Source organism: Bolinopsis microptera, chromosome 13 (assembly GCF_026151205.1).
Source record: "Bolinopsis microptera isolate Bmic1 chromosome 13, MBARI_Bmic_1.0, whole genome shotgun sequence".
Lineage (NCBI taxonomy): Eukaryota > Metazoa > Ctenophora > Tentaculata > Lobata > Bolinopsidae > Bolinopsis > Bolinopsis microptera.
Genome location: NC_087084.1, coordinates 6,210,995 through 6,230,628, shown reverse-complemented (window position 1 = coordinate 6,230,628; position 19,634 = coordinate 6,210,995). Strand labels below are relative to the sequence as shown.

The 19,634-nt window shown below is 36.9% G+C and overlaps 3 protein-coding genes across 4 annotated transcripts in view; 2 read left to right on the top strand and 1 right to left on the bottom strand.

Annotated features, from left to right (window-relative positions):
- Window positions 1-12,439, bottom strand: part of LOC134825562 (phospholipid-transporting ATPase IF-like) — an 81,161-nt gene extending 68,722 nt beyond the window's left edge. For both annotated transcript variants that reach the window (XM_063837790.1, XM_063837791.1), the window contains exons 1-5: window positions 12,344-12,439; window positions 12,167-12,241; window positions 11,944-12,033; window positions 11,662-11,742; window positions 10,660-10,767 (exon numbers count right to left, since the gene is read on the bottom strand). In XM_063837790.1, coding sequence (XP_063693860.1) covers window positions 10,660-10,767; window positions 11,662-11,742; window positions 11,944-12,033; window positions 12,167-12,241; window positions 12,344-12,403 — 414 coding nt within the window. In that variant the 5' untranslated portion in view covers window positions 12,404-12,439. The remainder of the gene's footprint in view (window positions 1-10,659; window positions 10,768-11,661; window positions 11,743-11,943; window positions 12,034-12,166; window positions 12,242-12,343) is intronic.
- LOC134825565 (uncharacterized) lies at window positions 7,254-8,575 on the top strand. Its single transcript, XM_063837793.1, has 2 exons — window positions 7,254-7,494; window positions 7,662-8,575. Exons 1-2 carry the CDS (start codon window positions 7,259-7,261, stop codon window positions 8,401-8,403), a joined length of 978 nt encoding a protein of 325 aa, XP_063693863.1. The 5' UTR covers window positions 7,254-7,258; the 3' UTR covers window positions 8,404-8,575.
- Window positions 12,440-18,732: 6,293 nt separating the features above from the next.
- LOC134824925 (FAS-associated factor 1-like) overlaps window positions 18,733-19,634 on the top strand; it is a 29,572-nt gene continuing 28,670 nt past the window's right edge. The window contains exons 1-3 of the mRNA XM_063836932.1: window positions 18,733-18,795; window positions 18,998-19,066; window positions 19,402-19,451. Coding sequence (XP_063693002.1) covers window positions 18,748-18,795; window positions 18,998-19,066; window positions 19,402-19,451 — 167 coding nt within the window. The 5' untranslated portion in view covers window positions 18,733-18,747. The remainder of the gene's footprint in view (window positions 18,796-18,997; window positions 19,067-19,401; window positions 19,452-19,634) is intronic.

The window sequence follows — 19,634 nt, the reverse complement described above, 5'->3', positions numbered from 1 at the left end:
GGTAACAAAGAGATGGGGTAACAGAGAGATGGGGTAACAGAGAGATGGGGTAACAGGGAGATGGGGTAGCAGGGAGATGGGGTAGCAGAGAGATGGGGTAGCAGAGAGATGGGGTAACAGAGAGATGGGGTAACAGAGAGATGGGGTAGCAGAGAGTTGGGGTAGCAGAGAGATGGGGTAACAGAGAGATGGGGTAACAGAGAGATGAGGTAATAGGGAGATGGGGTAACAGGGAGATGGGGTAACAGGGAGATGGGGTAGCAGAGAGATGGGGTAGCAGAGAGATGGGGTAACAGAGAGATGGGGTAGCAGAGAGATGGGGTAACAGAGAGATGGGGTAACAGAGAGATAAGGTAACAGAAGGATGGGGTAACAGAGACATGGGGTTGCAGAGAGATGGGGTAACAGAGAGATGGGGTAACATTGAGATGGGGTAACAGAGAGATGGGGTAGCAGAGAGATGGGGTAACAGTAAGATGGGGTAACAGTAAAATGGGGTAACAGTAAGATGGGGTAACAGTGAGATGGGGTAACAGAGAGATGGGGTAGCAGAGAGATGGGGTAACAGAGAGATGGGGTAACAGAGAGATGGGGTAGCAGATAGATGGGGTAACAGTAAGATGGGGTAACAGTAAGATGGGGTAACAGTAAGATTGGGTAACAGTAAGATGGGGTAACAGTGAGATGGGGTAACAGAGAGATGGGGTAGTAGAGAGATGGGGTAACAGAGAGATGGGGTAGCAGAGAGATGGGGTAACAGAGAGATGGGGTAGCAGAGAGATGGGGTAACAGAGAGATGGGGTAACAGAGAGATGAGGTAATAGGGAGATGGGGTAACAGGGAGATGGGGTAACAGGGAGATGGGGTAGCAGAGAGATGGGGTAGCAGAGAGATGGGGTAACAGAGAGATGGGGTAGCAGAGAGATGGGGTAACAGAGAGATGGGGTAACAGAGAGATAAGGTAACAGAGAGATGGGGTAACAGAGACATGGGGTAGCAGAGAGATGGGGTAACAGAGAGATGGGGTAACATTGAGATGGGGTAACAGAGAGATGGGGTAGCAGAGAGATGGGGTAACAGTAAGATTGGGTAACAGTAAGATGGGGTAACAGTGAGATGGGGTAACAGAGAGATGGGGTAGCAGAGAGATGGGGTAACAGAGAGATGGGGTAGCAGAGAGATGGGGTAACAGAGAGATGGGGTAACAGAGAGATGGGGTAACAGAGAGATGGGGTAACAGGGAGATGGGGTAGCAGGGAGATGGGGTAACAGAGAGATGGGGTAGCAGAGAGATGGGGTAACAGAGAGATGGGGTAACAGAGAGATGGGGTAGCAGAGAGATGGGGTAGCAGAGAGATGGGGTAGCAGAGAGATGGGGTAACAGAGAGATGGGGTAACAGAGAGATGGGGTAATAGGGAGATGGGGTAACAGGGAGATGGGGTAACAGGGAGATGGGGTAGCAGAGAGATGGGGTAGCAGAGAGATGGGGTAACAGAGAGATGGGGTAGCAGAGAGATGGGGTAACAGAGAGATGGGGTAACAGGGAGATGGGGTAACAGTGAGATGGGGTAACAGAGAGATGGGGTAGCAGAGAGATGGGGTAGCAGAGAGATGGGGTAACAGAGAGATGGGGTAACAGAGAGATGGGGTAACAGAGAGATGGGGTAACTGAGAGATGGGGAAACAGGGAGATGGGGTAGCAGAGAGATGGGGTAACAGTAAGATGGGGTAACAGAGAGATGAGGTAATGGTGGTATCCAGCCCGCTATCTCCCCAAGATAAACGAGTGTAGATTCTACACGTATTGTTTATCTGTAGAGTGTAGAACGTTAAGATTGATGGTGTGGCTGTTAAACACGTAATTCTTATTTCTTAGCCATTGTTTTGGTAGCGAGCAGGGTTGCTAGCTGTTTGTTGATATTCCGTGTGGTACAGTTTGTTTAACCTGGGTTAAGTCAATGTTTCTTATTCTTTTCGCGTTTATTTTAGTTTTAGTATTTACTCTAGGTCGTAGATTATTAATTATTTTATCTATCTGCTATTAAAAGTCATGCCTTAAGAAACGTTTAGTGTGCAGACAATATAAAAGATATAGGATTCTGTGTTCACAAACAATGTAGATCTGCAGTTAGAATTGCTCCTATAATGGCAAGTCGCAACAAGGTTGTCATGCTAAAAGTTTTACATTTCTTAACGTTATTTAACAGTAAAGATGTGAAGTGTGTGGGCGGACAGGTTATATAATATATAATATAATATATATTATATATTTACATTTTAACTAGACAGACAGACAGTGCAACACCTCTTGTCACGATTATTTCCGTGTGTCACATCTAGTTGGTAGAGTAAAGTAGGTAAAAGGGTCTTGAGTCTAGACAATAGAAAGTAAGTACATCAGGCGAATTTAGTAGATCATCATTTAAATATCTTTAAAAATATCTTCTATTCTGACGATTTTCGGTTTATCGAAGCTTTCTTGGATTATCTAGCTTTCAATATTAGTCAATCGTGTTTTGAGCCATCCACATTCCACAGTGAACTCACTAGTTGGTCATTCAATAAAAATTCAGTCAAAACAGTGAAATTTGGGTCGAGGAAAGCTGATATCTGGGAATTTCCTACCGGTAGGACATTTTCAAGTGTTAGCTACAGGTGTGTTACATTCACAGTGAGGACCTATTTTAGATTTCCAAAACTACGATACGTCACATTTCCAACCAGTACTACAAAGTAGATCTAGAACATCAGTACCACATCTAGTTTTGTGTTACCTTACTCGGGATTATTACGACGGGTTTATTAACGACCGGTTAAAATATGGTTCGGGAAAAATATGGCGAAATTGCTCAAAACCCACCACATTTTCCCGGTCACCATTTTACCGGTGTCCAACCTTTCAATTTTTGATTCAAAAATTTTGTCTCAGATGTAAATTTCCTTATTAGAGATAAGAAAGTTTAGAAATTTTCGCATTGCTAAAACTTGTGAAACAAGTCGTACTATCAATATTATGATAATTCTAGCAAATTCGTTGTTTTGAATTAGCATTAAATGTTTACGTGTATCAAATAACCATTATGACTCAATTTGTAGAAAATCTTCGAAAGAATGCATCGTTCACATTGTTTAGAATTATGAATAAATGACTGATGAAACTGATTCATGTTATTGACAGTTTTAATTAATTCAAGTTTTAATTTAACTGTTACTTTTACTTTGAGTCCTATTTCATTATGTAGAGATAGTCAATACCTAAGAAATTAAAAATTGGCCTATTTAAATCAACTTTGACAATAATATATGACAAGAATTTGGCAAAAAGGTGAATTTTTTGCAATTTTAGCCAAATGAAGTCGAAAAACCTACAACAGGTGTCCCAATAGTCATCTTAAGTGAATATTAGACAACGATTAAAATATGAGCACCCATACCCCTTGGGAACCCTAAAAGCTGAGTAGGCGGGTTTATTAACGACCGGTGAAAATGTGGTTCGGGAAAAATATGGCGAAATTACCCTAAACCCGCCACTTTATCCCGGTCATAATAATCCCGAGTAAGGTATCTTAACTCCACTGATTCATCATTGAAATCAATAAATGGTGGGTAATATTGTGGCGGGTAAAAATAATGGCGAGTATAAATATGGCGGATTTTCCGAAAACACGCCAAATTTAACCCGCCGCTTATTTACCTGCAACATTATTTTCACACAAAAATTTGAAAATCCACGAATTTCTACCTGCCATATTGTAATATTATACCCAATTTTCTTTCCAGACTGCGTGTTTGTTTGCAATTTCAAAGTATAATAACATTTAAAATTAAACGTTTTGCAGTATAACATCTCTGTTGATATGAAAAGGTAGTAAGTATGAATAGGTAATAAGTATCATAGCACGGTATCAATCAGTTTAACAGTACTTGTGCGTCCATTACAACCAAAGTATTCGATTTTTCGAATAAAACCACCTCGTTGAGGTCGGAAAACCTAGTGAGTGCATGACACTTGTTTCAATGTAAAAAAGGAAAGATTATTATGCCAGAACTACAAAAGTTGACTCGGCGGGTTGCATTATGGCGGGTAAAAATAATGACGGGTACAAATATGGCGGAATTTCCGAAAAACCGCCAAATTTAACCCGCCATAATTAAACGAACTAAGGTAAGCACTTTTGTCAGAAAACGACAGATTGAGTCATGATAATGTAAATGTAACTGATTACAAGATAAAGCTGATATCTCAAGCTGTTTAAGTTGTCGACTTCACAGAATGTATACAAAGAATGCGGTGAGAAAGCTTTCTTTATCTTGTTGTGTTCCTACTTATCAATTCGGGGACCGGACACTACGGCAAAATACGTAAGGCGGAACTAATTTAGAAAAAGATCTGGATAGTACGGCGGAATCGCATGTTACTCAGATCACTATTTTTGTACATTGAATCGAATGTCCACTGCCGTGGTGTCCTATACCCATCAATTCAAATATATGATTCTCATAGGCCTAGGATAGATAAGAATAAAACATTGCTCCTTGATTCACGAATCTTGTATCTTTGTATCTCACGATTAGGTTACAACAAAGAATTAATCCCACATTTACAGTTCTGTTAATTCTTGTTTATCGAGTACATACTAAAACTATCTTGTTGTCAGATAAAATCAGCCCCTGGACAACATTCAACAAGTGTTTGTCATCATTGCTCTGATCGGTCGATTGATATCAAGTGTGCACCGCTTCCGAGAAAAACAAGCTACCCAGATCACTCCAGAAGTGGCTTATTTCATCTGATAGCACTATATAACTGTTAAAGTTAACCAGTAAATATCACCGCAGGCGAAGATAATACTGATCGTAATACTTACAATCACGACCGTTCATTTCATCAACACAGCTAGAAACGTTGGTTTTACAACTACAATTGCAACCTTCGCAGCAGACAACAGCGATCAGAGAGATCTGACAAACCTACTCAGAAGAGAATCACCCGATGTTTTTAACCACCTCCCAGCTCAGTTCCTGAGCGAATACAAAAGCTTCTGCTGGAGAGAAGAAGAAGACTCTAAACTTCTCTGTTTGCCTAGTGTGTATTTAGCTGGAATGCCAAAATGCGGTTCCACGGACTTGTACCGAAAATTGGTATGGCATCCAGACTTGGTGCAACCAACCGCTGGTAAAGAAAACCACTACTGGGCAAGAAAAAGGCTAGGAAAACCATCAAACCACCTTTCAAAGGGAACCACAGACCCCACACAGTTCTCAGCTTTTTTAAATAAGCTGGGTCCTGAAAAATGGAAGGAAACACCAACCTGATGTTACTAGATGGTACACAGTCCATGCTGTGGGACTTGAGGGGATGGGAGACCCGATATTCAGGGCAAAACCAGCCGCCTTACACTAACGCGGACCTGCTTAATGAGCTGACTCCAGAAGCAAAGATTCTGGTCATCACTCGGGACCCCGTTCAGAGATTATACTCTGACTATTTATACTTTAATATTGGGAATGATCCAAATGTAACAGCATACGGATTTGAAGCGGCTGTTACCAAGGAGATGAACAGGTTTCATAAGTGTTTGGAGACACAAGATCTTAAGACTTGTTGTTATGATTCACAGAACGACCCCAAATTAAGACTTAATCTTGGTATCTACATCTGTTTTATAAGAGACTGGAAAAAGTCTTCGGAGGTAACATCTTGGTGGTTTCGTTAGAGGATTACAGTTTATATCCCTTCCCAACAATCTCCAAGATATTTTCTTTTCTGGGAGTTTCCCAACCCACGAGTCAACAACTCGAAGAATTTTTGCAAAATTCAATTAAGGAGAACAGCCGACGAAAAAGCGCAGTTAAGGAAGGTGACATGCTTCCGCAAACAAAGAAGGCCTTGCAGGACTTTTATGGACCTTATAATAGTGACCTTTCTCGATATCTTGAAGATACCAGGTTCTTGTACAACTACCAATGACATTTATTGCCTTAATTCTACACTTTGACAGAGTCTCCCTTACTCTTAGCTAAAATACCTCCATATTATAGAGAATGGCAGACCATGTACTGTGACAGTATAACTTTTGTTTCAACTACCTTACTCGGGATTATTACGACGGGTTTATTAACGACCGGTTAAAATATGGTTCGGGAAAAATATGGCGAAATTGCTCAAAACCCACCACATTTTCCCGGTCGCCATTTTACCGGTGTCCAACCTTTCAATTTTAGATTCAAAAATTTGATAAGCAAGTTTAGAAATTTTCGCATTGCTAAAACTTGTGAAACAAGTCGAATTATCAATAATTGTTGAAAGTAGACAGAAATAATGACTCGAGGTTAATCAAACTAGATGGAAAATAATTTTTAACATTTGAAGCGTAACAACCAGATCGATATTAAGATAAAGGGAGAGCTGTTTAGTCTTCCAATAAGTTGTAATCATCTTCGTTATCTTCATCTGGATCATCCCTTTCATCAGTTTTAATTAATTCAAGTTTTAATTTAACTGTTACTTTTACTTTGAGTCCTATTTCATTATGTAGAGATAGTCAATACCTAAGAAATTAAAAATTGGCCTATTTAAATCAAATTTGACAATAAGGATATATGACAAGAATTGGGCAAAAAGGTGAATTTTTTGCAATTTTAGCCAAATGAAGTCGAAAAACGTACAACAAGTGTCCCAATGGCAATAGTCTTCTTAAGTGAATATAAGACAACGATTAAAATATGAGCACCCATACCCCTTGGGAACCCTAAAAGCTGAGTAGGCGGGTTTATTAACGACCGGTGAAAATGTGGTTCGGGAAAAATATGGCGAAATTACCCTAAACCCACCACTTTATCCCGGTCATAATAATCCCGAGTAAGGTATGCAACATCAGTTTCAAGCTTGAATCTGTTCGTTATTCGGTACCTTTTTTATGTATAATTTTATGTATATCGACTAATCAACTGAAAATCGCATCAAATCCATGATTTGTACATAACGGCTTTGGTGGTAGATTAAAATACATTTTTAGAATTTAACACTTTTGCTTCGTCTTTTAAACACAGTTACAGTTTATCAGCGTAAAGTTTTCGTTTGATTTATAAAACGATGTTGTTTAAACGCTTGACAGTTATTGGATGATATGCTGGCAGCAGCTAGGCCATTCAAATCCACGAGTCGCTGCTTAGAGTCAAAACAATTCTACGTCACCATTTCCCAAGTACATAATTTAAAAACTAATGCTCTCATTTCCTCTACAGAAGTTTCCCATGAGCAATGTCACCAAGCTTCTTCTGTTCATCTCAGTTACAGCAACACTGATACTGTTTATTTATGTACCTATTATCAAAGAGGACTTGTCAGCTATAAGGGGTTACTTGCCAACTATGATGCCAGTACAAGGTAGAGGGGCTGGCGAGAATGATACGAGATGGAATGTTGAGAATGATACGAGTGGAGTGGAGAGAGAACACTTTCTTTTCATTGTTATGATACTTAGTCACAGGTATGTTTCTCAGATTTACACTTTACTTTCGAAAAACAAAACCGTCATAGTTTCATTTCAAAGAACAATGCTGCTTCCAAATTTAACAGAACTCCAACTATCCATGCTAATTATTATAAGTAACTATTAAAGAAAAAATGTAACTAAAACAGTATCCGGTGTCCCAGGGCCTCAGACAGAATCCAATCAAGATCCGCCTGGAACAACCCCACATTCTGGGCCACTAAAAACGTCACAACAAAGATCCTCTACGTGGTTGGAAGTGACCAGGTAGACAGCACAGAACAAGATATTATCATAGCAGATATGGTGGAGAGCAGGTGTGCTCTCAAACATAAGGTTCAGGCTGGGTTAAGGTATATAAAGGAGCGGTATAGTTGTGATTATATCCTCAAGACTGATGTTGATGTTTTTAATGATTATAAAGCCTGGACTGAGGCTATCTTGAGGTATAATGACAAGCAGATTAACGCTGGTCATTCACAAAACGGAGCTAAGAATAATGTTGATTCTCACAGTAAATCAGAACAATCAGCAGAAGAGCTCCACTCCTCTTCCTCCTCCCCACCAGCACTGCTATACGGGGGAGGCGGATGTCGGAGGCACCTGGACGTACCTTACCCATTCTGCTCAGGAATGGGCTACATACTCCACTCATCTCTACTAGACCACGTGATATCATACCCTCTGAGTAAGATGGAGGGGGCGGAGGATAGAACAGTAGGGAAGTGTATGAGTGAAGTAGGGGTGAAACCTGTGGGTATACTAACAGGGAGTGTGAGGGGGTTGAAGGGGGAGGAGTGTGAGGGGCTGGGTGGGTTGATGAAGGAGCACGGGACACTGCATACTGGCAGGGACAGTGGCAAGATGTTGGAGTGTTGGAATGCGGCTGATTTGAGTGCCATTTAGGTTGTTTTAGGTGTTAAACGTTATGTAATTGTGTGGTTTCGTAAGAAACTTTTTAAAGTTTTAACCGTTGATTATTATAAATATTAATATGGATGTGTAAATTTCAAACCACTGTCATTTCTGACAAAATATCATTATAATTTGACCTGACACGGAATGTTATTACATTGCAGTTAGCAATCGTTTTCATTTTCCTTCTCACAACTGTGAGAGTTTCCAGAGTACAAAACACAGATGGTATGATAAATGATAATAGTAAAGTATACACTATACTATATTAGTACACTATACACTATAAGCTTTACAATAGATACACTATATAAGTTACATTAATAATGAATAAATCACAATGAAACATACATAATATATTCTTGTCCAATAAACAATAAGATTATAAGAATAATACATTTCACTGTGAATAATAAATGTCACTGTGATTTCCCAACTAGTAATATAGGTAGTTATTTATGTAGACTATTTTGGTCAAACCATTCATTGTGTGTGACTGTTATAAGTGTCTCTAGTAAGTAATTATAATATATTGATATGTAATATTATATACGTTAATATAATCATAACTATACTTTCTATTTCTTGAACAATACCCGGAAATGAGAATCAGATACTACTTCACCAGTGATGGATCTGGGCACACAATGGTTCCAGTAACTATAGTAACTAGAGTAACTATAGTAACAATGGGAGTTCTCTTATTTCATAGGATATCATCTAGATACTGGTGGCGGAAGTGAACCACAGTCCACATTTGTTTAAACACGTGACATTGATTCTGGCTTTTGATTTTTCAGTACCCGTGTCACGTGTCAGAAAATACTTCGCTCATCTCCCAAATAGTATCCAAATCTAATATCTATATGTTGAATTATTCAATAACCACTATGTAGACAATCACACTCCGTATTTTGCATCTGCGTGTAACATTCACACTACAAGTGCTCCTTTCTCAAGATTCAGAACACAGCTTACACACTGCACTGGTAATGAGCTGTGTTCTGATTGGTCCGTTAAAATCACGTTACAGTGATACTGTGTTCTGATTGGTCAGCAGCCGCATCATGGAAAACTTATGACATTGGATAGCATCTTTAGAATATAATCTAACAATTCTTGGACTGTAACTAACTTCAATAGTTAAAGAAGGATTTACATGTCTGTATTTCTGTAAAACACGAGTCCAGACAATATATGCACTTCACACTACTTTTTATTATATATCAATTAACTACTTTATTTACTTCCGGTGAGACTTATCATATAGGTAAAGTAAATTAGATTAAGTAAAGTAGTTTACAATAGTTATTGCACCAAACACTTCCCATTACACAGTGCTACAAGCACTTGAAACATTCAAAGCTCTGACACAATCACCATGTATAACAGCTGGGGGAATGTGACATTCCATAATTGTACCCTATGTGTAAGGGTACAAGGAGTGTAGAGAATGTTGTAGAGTGCTTGTAAGAGTACACTATATACACTATACAGGGAAGTACACGGGATAAGTACAATGTACAAAGTAGAGTACAAGCAATTACTTGCAAAGTACAAGTTGCCGCGTTGCTATGGTTACAGAGGTAAAGTTTACACAGAATCCAGTGATATACAACTCAACAGTCTACAGTAAGATTGTATACACATGTACAGTTAGTTCTGTGATAATATGTAGCCCTAACTTTACTCTGTATACATTCCAGACTAACTCTCAAATTTGTGATTGAGTACTAGCGAAAAATTCACATATTTGGTGAATCAGGCATGGCAGGAATGTGACCACTAAGAAATCTTGCAAGGTGAGGTAGGGTGATCGTGAGGTTAGATAAAATAATTCTCCGGCGGTAATAGGTCTCCGAGCTTTTTAATGACCCTGCCATTTCCGGTAGAGGACAACATTAGCGTATACTGTGGTTACTGGGCAGCTTGTGTACGTGTAGTGTACACTAATTACTTAATTATTTAATTAGTGTTTAATTATGAGTGGCATCAACGCAATCCACCTGCTTGATTCGTGTGAAAAGGAGAGGAACGGTCAACGGAGTAGAAATGTGATCTGTGTAAATTAATACGTCTATTTCCTCATATTACTCAACCATGACTATAATTAATTCTTAACTTGCATTTTGTTATCCTGTCATAGATATCGGTAGAATTAAACAATAAATCTTGAAATTCAGTGGATATTAAGATAATAACTTTACCAATACTAATTAATTAATTATCGAACTAGTATCTAATTACCCTGATGTTTTTACTGTTGATCTGCTGAAGACACCCATGTCTGATAACATTCACAAGACGATGATTAACCTCGTTATCTGCCTTGTGTCTATTGTAGTCTTCAAACCCCTGAGATACAGATTATATTTAACTGGGCGAAGGTGTGGAAGGTATTTTTAATATGCTGCCTTCTTGAAAATAAAATGCTGAGGTATTTAATAAGATAGGGATCTAAAATTCTTCTAAAGTTATAATGACTTTTAGGTAGTGTCTATTGACTGTCTACATCCCTCATCACTCCACGCTGGGAGAATTAAGTTCAGTAAGTCCTACTACATTTTCTATATTTCCTTATAATAAAGTTTCTGGGAGCAATAACTTCACCGCTTTGATCAACATTTTTATATACTGGCTCTTAAGTCTTTTTTTTGCGTATAAATATGTATATAATATATGCAATATGCATCTGCAATTTGCATTCTGTAGAACAAAATACAATTCATTTTATAGAAGCAAAAGAATTGCAAACTTCTTGTGAGAAAGCGATTAACACTTCACAGTGGTCAGAAAATGCTGACTTTATAAAGCTTAATTGATCTGATGTACTCATGAATGGCATTTTCTGAGAACCCAAATCTTTCGAGGTTGTGCAATAGCTTGTCTTGTGATATGCATAAAATCACTTCGACTTTTCAGATTGCAGTAATAAAATCTGTTTGTTGACTGCTCAAAAGTGAATGGTAATTACTTATGTGGGCTACTGCAGGGGTAACCTGTTTAGAAATACTGAACGAAACCACCAAAATAAGAGGGACAAGTGTTGTACCATAACTTATAGGAGAATCAATACAAATCTGAAATGGGTTATTTACTAGAAAAATAATTTGACATTATTGTATGATGCTACCTTGATTCACTGGTACATTACTCTATCAAAGAGATACATACAAGAAATAATCTAAATCCTTAACGCTTTCTCAGTGAATCAAGGCAGTACCAAACAACAGGAACGAATAAGTAAACCTGCTTAAAAAGGGATATCGTTACGACAATGATAAGTGGCATCATTGTCGTACCAGGTCCTATTGGAGTCTCTATACATAACTGAAATAGTTGTCCATTAAAAATTGGTTTGTTTGTTACAATGAATTTGACACGTGCTATCAAACAAGGGATTATGTATTTTATAATTTTATTTATGTACTGGCTGATATGCAAGTAGATGCGATTCCAAGGCTTCAATGAAACCAAGCCTTATCCTACAGTAGAATATTTAAAATGTAAGCAGAAATTTGCAGTGCTTACCATGATGATAACAACACAGAGGAAGTAGAAGTTGGCAATCCTTTTGAACTGTTCATAGAGATTCTTTGGAATAAAATTCCAGATTGTGTACTGAAGTGATGTTTGTTGCATTAATATCTACTCATAAACGGAACTCAGCTTGTCTTGACAACAATGTAAAAGCTTTATATGAACTGTAGCCCAAAGAGAAAAGATATTGAACAGTAACTTTTAAATTACTCACTTTGCTTGTCTTAATTGCATTGTCAGCAAAAGCTTGAGGCTTTACACCATCAGGATATCGGTTGAAGACATAAACCTGAAAAATGGTGAATGAACACACATGAAAACAACAATTCTTAAAATCATGAACAATAGACTTTATATTTAACTTTTAAAAAACCTAAAAAGTAACTTTTACCTGTCTGATTGAATTGGCTTCTTCCTCTTGTCGGAAGATACCACCTAAGTTTCCAAACATCTCATTCCAAATTCTACCTTCCCATCCCTATAATCTTGAGTATTATTTTAAAGAAAATCTCTTTAAATTGTAAATTGATATATTTATAATTTAAAGAATTACACAATTACTGGTAAATCAAACAGGGTGTGAACTCTTTGATATTGTCAGAAAAGTAAAAACAATTATTATGAAATGTTGGCATGGGTTTACATGGAAAAAATAACATAGATATGAACACAAATCATAGCGAACAACAAAGCAGCTATAAATATGATGATCAGTCTTAGGAGCAACTAGCTGCAAAAATGATCACAAATTGAAAAGTAAAGTAAAAGTAAAAGTAAAAATTATGACATAACATCATCACTAATGTCTACAAAGTATCATCACACTAAATGGAAAAATAACTATTTCTCCATCAAATTTAAAGGTAATAATTTATCAAATATTAATCATGAATAAAAACAACATTAAAAAATTTAGTTTATTCATACTTCCCAGTGGAGTAAAGATTTATAAAACGTTTCTTTGCTACATAAGGATGAAACCATAGATAATCATTGTGTTTTTCTTTATTACTGATATAACTGGTACATTCAATTCTTGTTAAAACTTCTTTCGAAACATTCCAAAAATGAAAGTCATTTACAATACATTAAATAGAAATCATATTCTTTTTAAAACTTTCCAATCCAATTTTAAAACTCAAAACTGTCAAGCAGTTCTTCACCTCCGAAGGGAGTTTGTTCCAATAACGAACAACCCGCTCTGGAAGAAAAGAACACTGAAGATTCTTGACCTTTGTCACACTCTTACTAGTATCTATTGGATGAAACCAGATTAAGACCTGATCTGCTTGGTCTGAACAAGTCTGAACCATATAATAATCAGTCAAGCCATTAATAACCTTAAAAGCTTCAATAAGGTCCCCACGTATTCGCTGCTCTGCGGTCTGCCAGCGTTGTCAAATTAAGGATTTCCAGTCTACGGCTGTAAGTAAAAGTACCCACCTCATCAATCAGACGGGTAAACCGCCTCTGGACGCTCTCCAGCTCCAAAACAGTCTGCCAACTTCCATGAGCCGCAACTGGATTCCACAATTGGACACAATACTCTAGATGAGGTCTTATCAAAGCTTTATAGATGGCTATCATTACACATTTTTCTCTAATTATCAAATTCCTTACAACACAGCGAATCATACGATTTGCCTTGGAAATACATGCTTTTTTCTGTTGATTCCAAAGCAGGGAACTATGGGTAATAACCCCCAACGAATGTTAAAGATGCCAACTCAAATTCAGCTTCTAGGCAGTGGCATAACGTTGCATGTTGACGTCCCCTACCAAAAAAGTGCCACCCTTTCGAGGCCCCCTCCCCTTTTGGTGCTTTTCACTAAAATTGGAAATATTAAATGATTTTGGAGGATGCGCTGGTAAAATCTCTAAAATAAGTGTGTTTCTAGAGCAAAACGTGCAGTTTTGTTAGTACTTTGGTTAAGTTTTTCGAAATTGTCCCACATTCAAACGACTATTTGGCACCCCCTAAGATAGCGCCCCACCCGCACCAAATGGCCCCGCTGACCCCGCTGTGCGGGAGGGCGCAGTCTTAGGGGCGCGCCAAACCGTTGTTTGAATGTGGGACAATTTTGAAAAACTTAACTACGGTATTAGCAAAACTGCGCATTTTGATCTAGAAACACACTTTTTTAGAGATTTACCAGCGTATCCTCTAAAATCATATAATTTGTTCAATTTTAGGGAGGGGTGCCAAAAGGGGAGGGGGTGCCAACAGGAGGGAGGGGGCCAACAGGCAACGTTACGCCACTGACCCGCACAGCAAGGTCAGCGGGCCCTTCGTTATGCCACTGCTTCTGGGTTTACTGACACCTTATAGATCTGTAAAGCTGTAAGAGCAAAGTTCAATTGCTCATGCAAACGCACAAAAAATAACACTTAAAATCACAAGCATATTGTTTTGAAATAATTAGACAGGGGACCTATTCAAAATAACAGCAAGAATATAATTTTTTAAAATGTAAAATTATTCAAACAATATACACATAATATAGCAATGACCCAGATATAAAATCTACCCTTTAAGAATTAAAAAAGTTTCCTAAACAATCAAAAATTACCCTTGGCCTTGTGGCTCCAAGTTAAGATCTAGACAGCAGCAAGAATATTGCCTCTGGAAAAAAATGCCTCGAAGATGGAAATTACTGGTAACACGGTATTATTAACTTTATGAAAAGGCAGATGATCGAAGAAATGCTCTGGAGAAAAGAAACACAAATGCAGTATTTCAGAAGTTTGAAGCAGCAAAATCGCAGTCGTTGTGTATGGTAGAACAGGCAGAGAACATCTGGAGAGAATACTGAAAACTGGCCACGGGCCTAAATATTACATATCAATCAATTACAATTCATTAATATTACCAATATTAAAAACTATCGAAAATATTCAAGAAAGTATTCTCTAGCCAAAGGGCTCAATATTTAAATCTAAATCTTCAATATTGTCTGGTTTATATCGCGACTTGGGCCCTCTGTCCCCCCTTATCGAAATAACCGTTGTCTTTAATACATCTGGAGAGAATTCAACAGATTTACTAAAATTTTGTTTTACTAAAGATTGTTTGATTCACAGGCAAACACTTAAGTAAAGTTAGTATAATACACTTATTTACAATACACTACAATACAGAGATGAGATTACCAAGACAGTGTAACAAAAGCTGCTTGAACATTGAAATATTTTACAGAAACAAGGAAACTATAATAAGTTTGATCAAAATTTCTATAAAAATTAAAATATGACGGATCACAAACAAACAATCATCAATCATTACTTTGATCATTTCACTAGAGGGGAAATTCATCATCACCATTAACATAAAACACTAAACTATAATTTTTGTGTTTTAGCATGATCTTATAAGTACATTTCGGCCCATTTTCTAATATGTTTGTTCGATAGTCTGTAGTCAATTTGTTTATATTTGCTATTTTTGTAAATGTTTCTTCTTAATCAAATTGTAATGAACATGTATTCACTAGTTTATTGCAAGTGCATCGCAAAACTTTCATTACTAAATGGCGCCAAAATATAAACTTGCGCTTTACCATTTTTTTCGAAAACAAAAATTTGAGCTTTAATTATTTCAATTCATTGTTAATTGTGAGTGGATTAAGATTAAGAAGCGGCACTCAGCTTGTCATTCCGCTGTGCAGCTTATGAATATTATTACTTTGTTATGTAGTCTTTATATTTAGGGAATTTAAAGTGGACTGATCCGGCCCGACGCGCGCTACTCATTCGTTAACCAATTTAAGCAAAGTGAACATTTTAAAAATATTTTAATTAAAAATTAGTGAATTATATTTCCCAAGAAACCTTACTGGCAGGGACCTAACGTTCAAAATATAAGAAATAAATACTTCCGCGGTTTTTAGCAAAATGATCGCCTTGTAAAAATAAAGTTTCTTCGCCAGGAGGAAAATTATTAATTAGGGACTTTTTAAATTTTGAGTTATGGCGAAAATTAAAAGTATAATTTTGGGCCAAATAAAAGGTTGCAGCTTTATAACTTTGCAAATTAATGTGGTTGTGATCATCGATCATGACTCCATGATGCATGGACGAATTCAGCTCCAGATTGTAACGACGCGTGCACAGTGCAGAGCAGCGAGCAGGCTATTAAAAAATTATCACTCCTAGTAACACTGCCAGCCAGTAAGGTTTTCCGGGTTTATTTGAACAACATTGCATCAAATTATTTTCGAGGTTAAATATATCTATAAAAATAATACTATTTTGTATTTATATTTTTAATAAATTTAAATTGATTACTCGGCGCGCGTCTTGATAAGTTATAAACTTACAAAACTGGGCGCGCAGCATATTCTCCTCAAAAATGTTTTGATACGAACAAAATAAAAATGGTGCATCACGTATTTAGTATTAAATAATTAACAATTTTCAACCATTAAAATGTTTATTTTCATGGTAAGAATTGTTGCTTTTATTGTATAACAACTTGCTTTCATCAGTTTTCAGTTTTTGCTTTTTTGTTTAAGTAGACATTTATGTTTTGATCAATTTTCAAAACAAACAAAAAATTGTTTGCAGTATACAAAATTTGCCAAAGACCACAAAAAAGCGACAATAAACACAACCTTGCTACGGTACGTTGTATACCTCTCGGCCGCGTGATCAAAAGGGGTTACAGTGTGTGTCAAACAAAACCTTACTGGCTTGGGAAAATTTAAATTTTTCACTGCAAATGCCAAATATTTAGTTAAAAATAAAATGAAAAACATATAAACTGTTGTAATGCTCAACTTAAATTTAATTTTTGATGATCTCATTGCTAGGAGTACGACTTCATTTGACATTCTGAGTGAATTTGTATAGTCAGTCATGCAATATTTTGATTGGAAGTCTTTCCTTGTAATTGTTCTAATTGACCTGTACTGGCCAGGGCGTACGCGGCAGCCTTTATTTGTAACTCCTAGCACAAGGCCTTATACAGTGTAAACTTACAGAAGGCTTTCTGGGCCGAGCTTATCAGGTTTAAAAAAATGCAGTAAGGAGCTGCAATTTAGGGGACCATCAGATGCCTTCGATTTCGTAGCTATAATGTAGTAGAGTGGATACTACAACCAACAAAAATCTATTAAGAATTAAGATAGTATGGTTCTGAAACTTTTTTCCAGGGGATCTTCTATCCATTTTATGGGGTAACTTTTAGGGATTAGGTAATTTTAATTTGATTAGGTAATGTTGTCAGCTGCTGAATGGTCTTCATCTCATTAAACTCCAGCGGGTCCCTTAATCTTGTTGGTATACTTGTAATTTGTTTGCTTTGTGTCTTCTACAATCTTACCAAATTATCGAGCAGTTTTTGTTCTATACTAAAACCCTCAATATATGAATTGGCTATTATAGTTCTGCGTTTTGACCAAATTAGTTGTCAGTTTTTGTAGCGTCACTGAAGATGACCTACTGATACGAATATTATATGCTATTTATGCCCTAAAAATGTTTTCTCACCACTTGTTTTCAGAAGCCTATGTAGGTGTTGAGCTGTTGTATGTGCTGGTGGGCAAAAAACAATGTAGAGGATGACACTGATGCACATGAAGCGTTATTGGCTGCGGACAATACTGTCATTGAAAGCATGACGAAAGGGAAAAAATCTAGCAAAGAAAAGGCTAGCAAAGAAAAGGCTAGCAAGGAAAAACAATATGATGACATCTTAAACAAGTATAGGAAAAGCAGTGCCTCTCCACAAGAACCAACCAATGAAAATAACATACCAACATCAAGTGAACCCTCCCTCCAAGCCTCTGAGTCCTCTGTTCAAGGTGTTCCAGTTGCAAGGACATCATCAGACAGTAGTTTCGTAAAATCAAAAAAGAAATCCAGTTTAAAAGGTTCACAGAGCGCCCCTCCACGGCCTCCAGCCCCATTGTCACAACGAGTCACTTTTGAAGCAGAGTCAGACATCCAAAAGGTTCAGCAGGGACTATCAGAAAGGAAGGATTTACTTCAAGACGTGTCAGATAAAACGGAGGAATTGCAGCAGAATTCGCGTCACTTCAGATCTTTATCAAAGAGACTGAAGGACAAACAAGCTCAAAAATTGAAAAAATCTAAACTTCCTTGGTAGTGAGATTGTTATCTATTTAAATATAGTTTCATTACTGAAATGCATTATTGCATTATTCTTGATTTTTATTTCCTTCACTTTATTTTATTGATTTTTGATCATTTGTTTTCACAGGCATCGTCACTTATGCATTAATAATATCAATTGCTATGTTATACAATTTTTGAACTTTAAGCGTCATTTGTACCTTAATTTGTCATCCATGTTAGATTCTTATGCTGAAAACGATTAAGTCAGTCAAGTTTTGATTTAAAACGTTTTGCATGTTATATTCTAGGTTATAATGTTGAAGTTAAATTGATTATGAAAAATAAACATGAAAAATAAAAGTATCAGAAAATGTATTATAGTTATTGTACCAATCAGTACCAATAATGTTAAATATTGAATATTTTAAAACTGTTTTTGGTGATTTAATGATATTTTAGTCAACCATAAAAGATTAGGTAAATAATCACAACTAATTCTTAATTATTCTACTTGTTTCACTGTCTCTTTATCTTGATAGTCTTAGATTCTATCTTAGAATAATCTGACAGTAAATTTAGTTATAAGCTACTTTGGTTTGTGCTTGAAAAAGCATACCTACAGGGTGGTAAAAACACTCCAAGTGTCAACTGAACATCTTATTTCACAGCCCAATACAACTGTGTTGAATAATTACCCTTTTTCTTCAGAAAGACTTTATAATGAGCAATGGCAATGAAGACAGAGAAGTAATTTTGGCAAATTTTCAGGTGTGATAAACACAGTCATAGCTTTTTAAGCTATTTTGCATAGATTACTTTTCTTTGACTCTCTTTGTACTTTCTTAAATATTTTTTGTTGGTTGCAAATTATCCTGTCATGCTGTCTCAAGTTTGAATTATTTCTGTTCTCTGTCTTGTTAACTACTCATTAGTTTGTGGTTCTGACTTTAACAATTTTATTTATTTGCAGGCAATCACAGGTATCGACGACATAGCAATAGCACTCTCCACCCTTGAACAGTTCAACTGGGATATAAATGTGAGTTTTAAAAAAATATTTAAAAAAATAGTATTTATTGAACTATGTGAGTTGTGTAACAAAGCAATTAATTTGCAGGTCTGGTTTTGTACTACTCTAGGTTTACATTGGGTTCAATCAACCTGTATGTTTTACTGAATCTGAAGGCGGCTTTCTTCAGTATACTTTGGTTTGACACTTGCACTCATGGGCTGTTGGGATTTGCCTTTTTATCTTGGGGATCATTTAAAGCAAAGTTAAAATACTTCTAATTTGATTTTGACTTTTCTATGGATAACAATGTCTGGGCTTGTACTTCAGGGTTCTACAGTAATTTAATCTCTGTTGTGTTTCAGAATGCAATAGTTGCGACTGTATCTGAAGATCCTACACCTTCTCCTCAAGTGTAAAGCATTTTTCTTTCTTTAGAACTTTCTAGATGCTGGTGGGAGGTGGACCACGTGAAAATAATCGCTGTCACGTGACAAAGATAATAATAAAGTCCACCCTCCACCAGCATTCGGAACTTTAGAGTGTACAGGGTGTCCACTATAAGTTCTGGAACATTCGGTCAATTTACCTTTTTGCC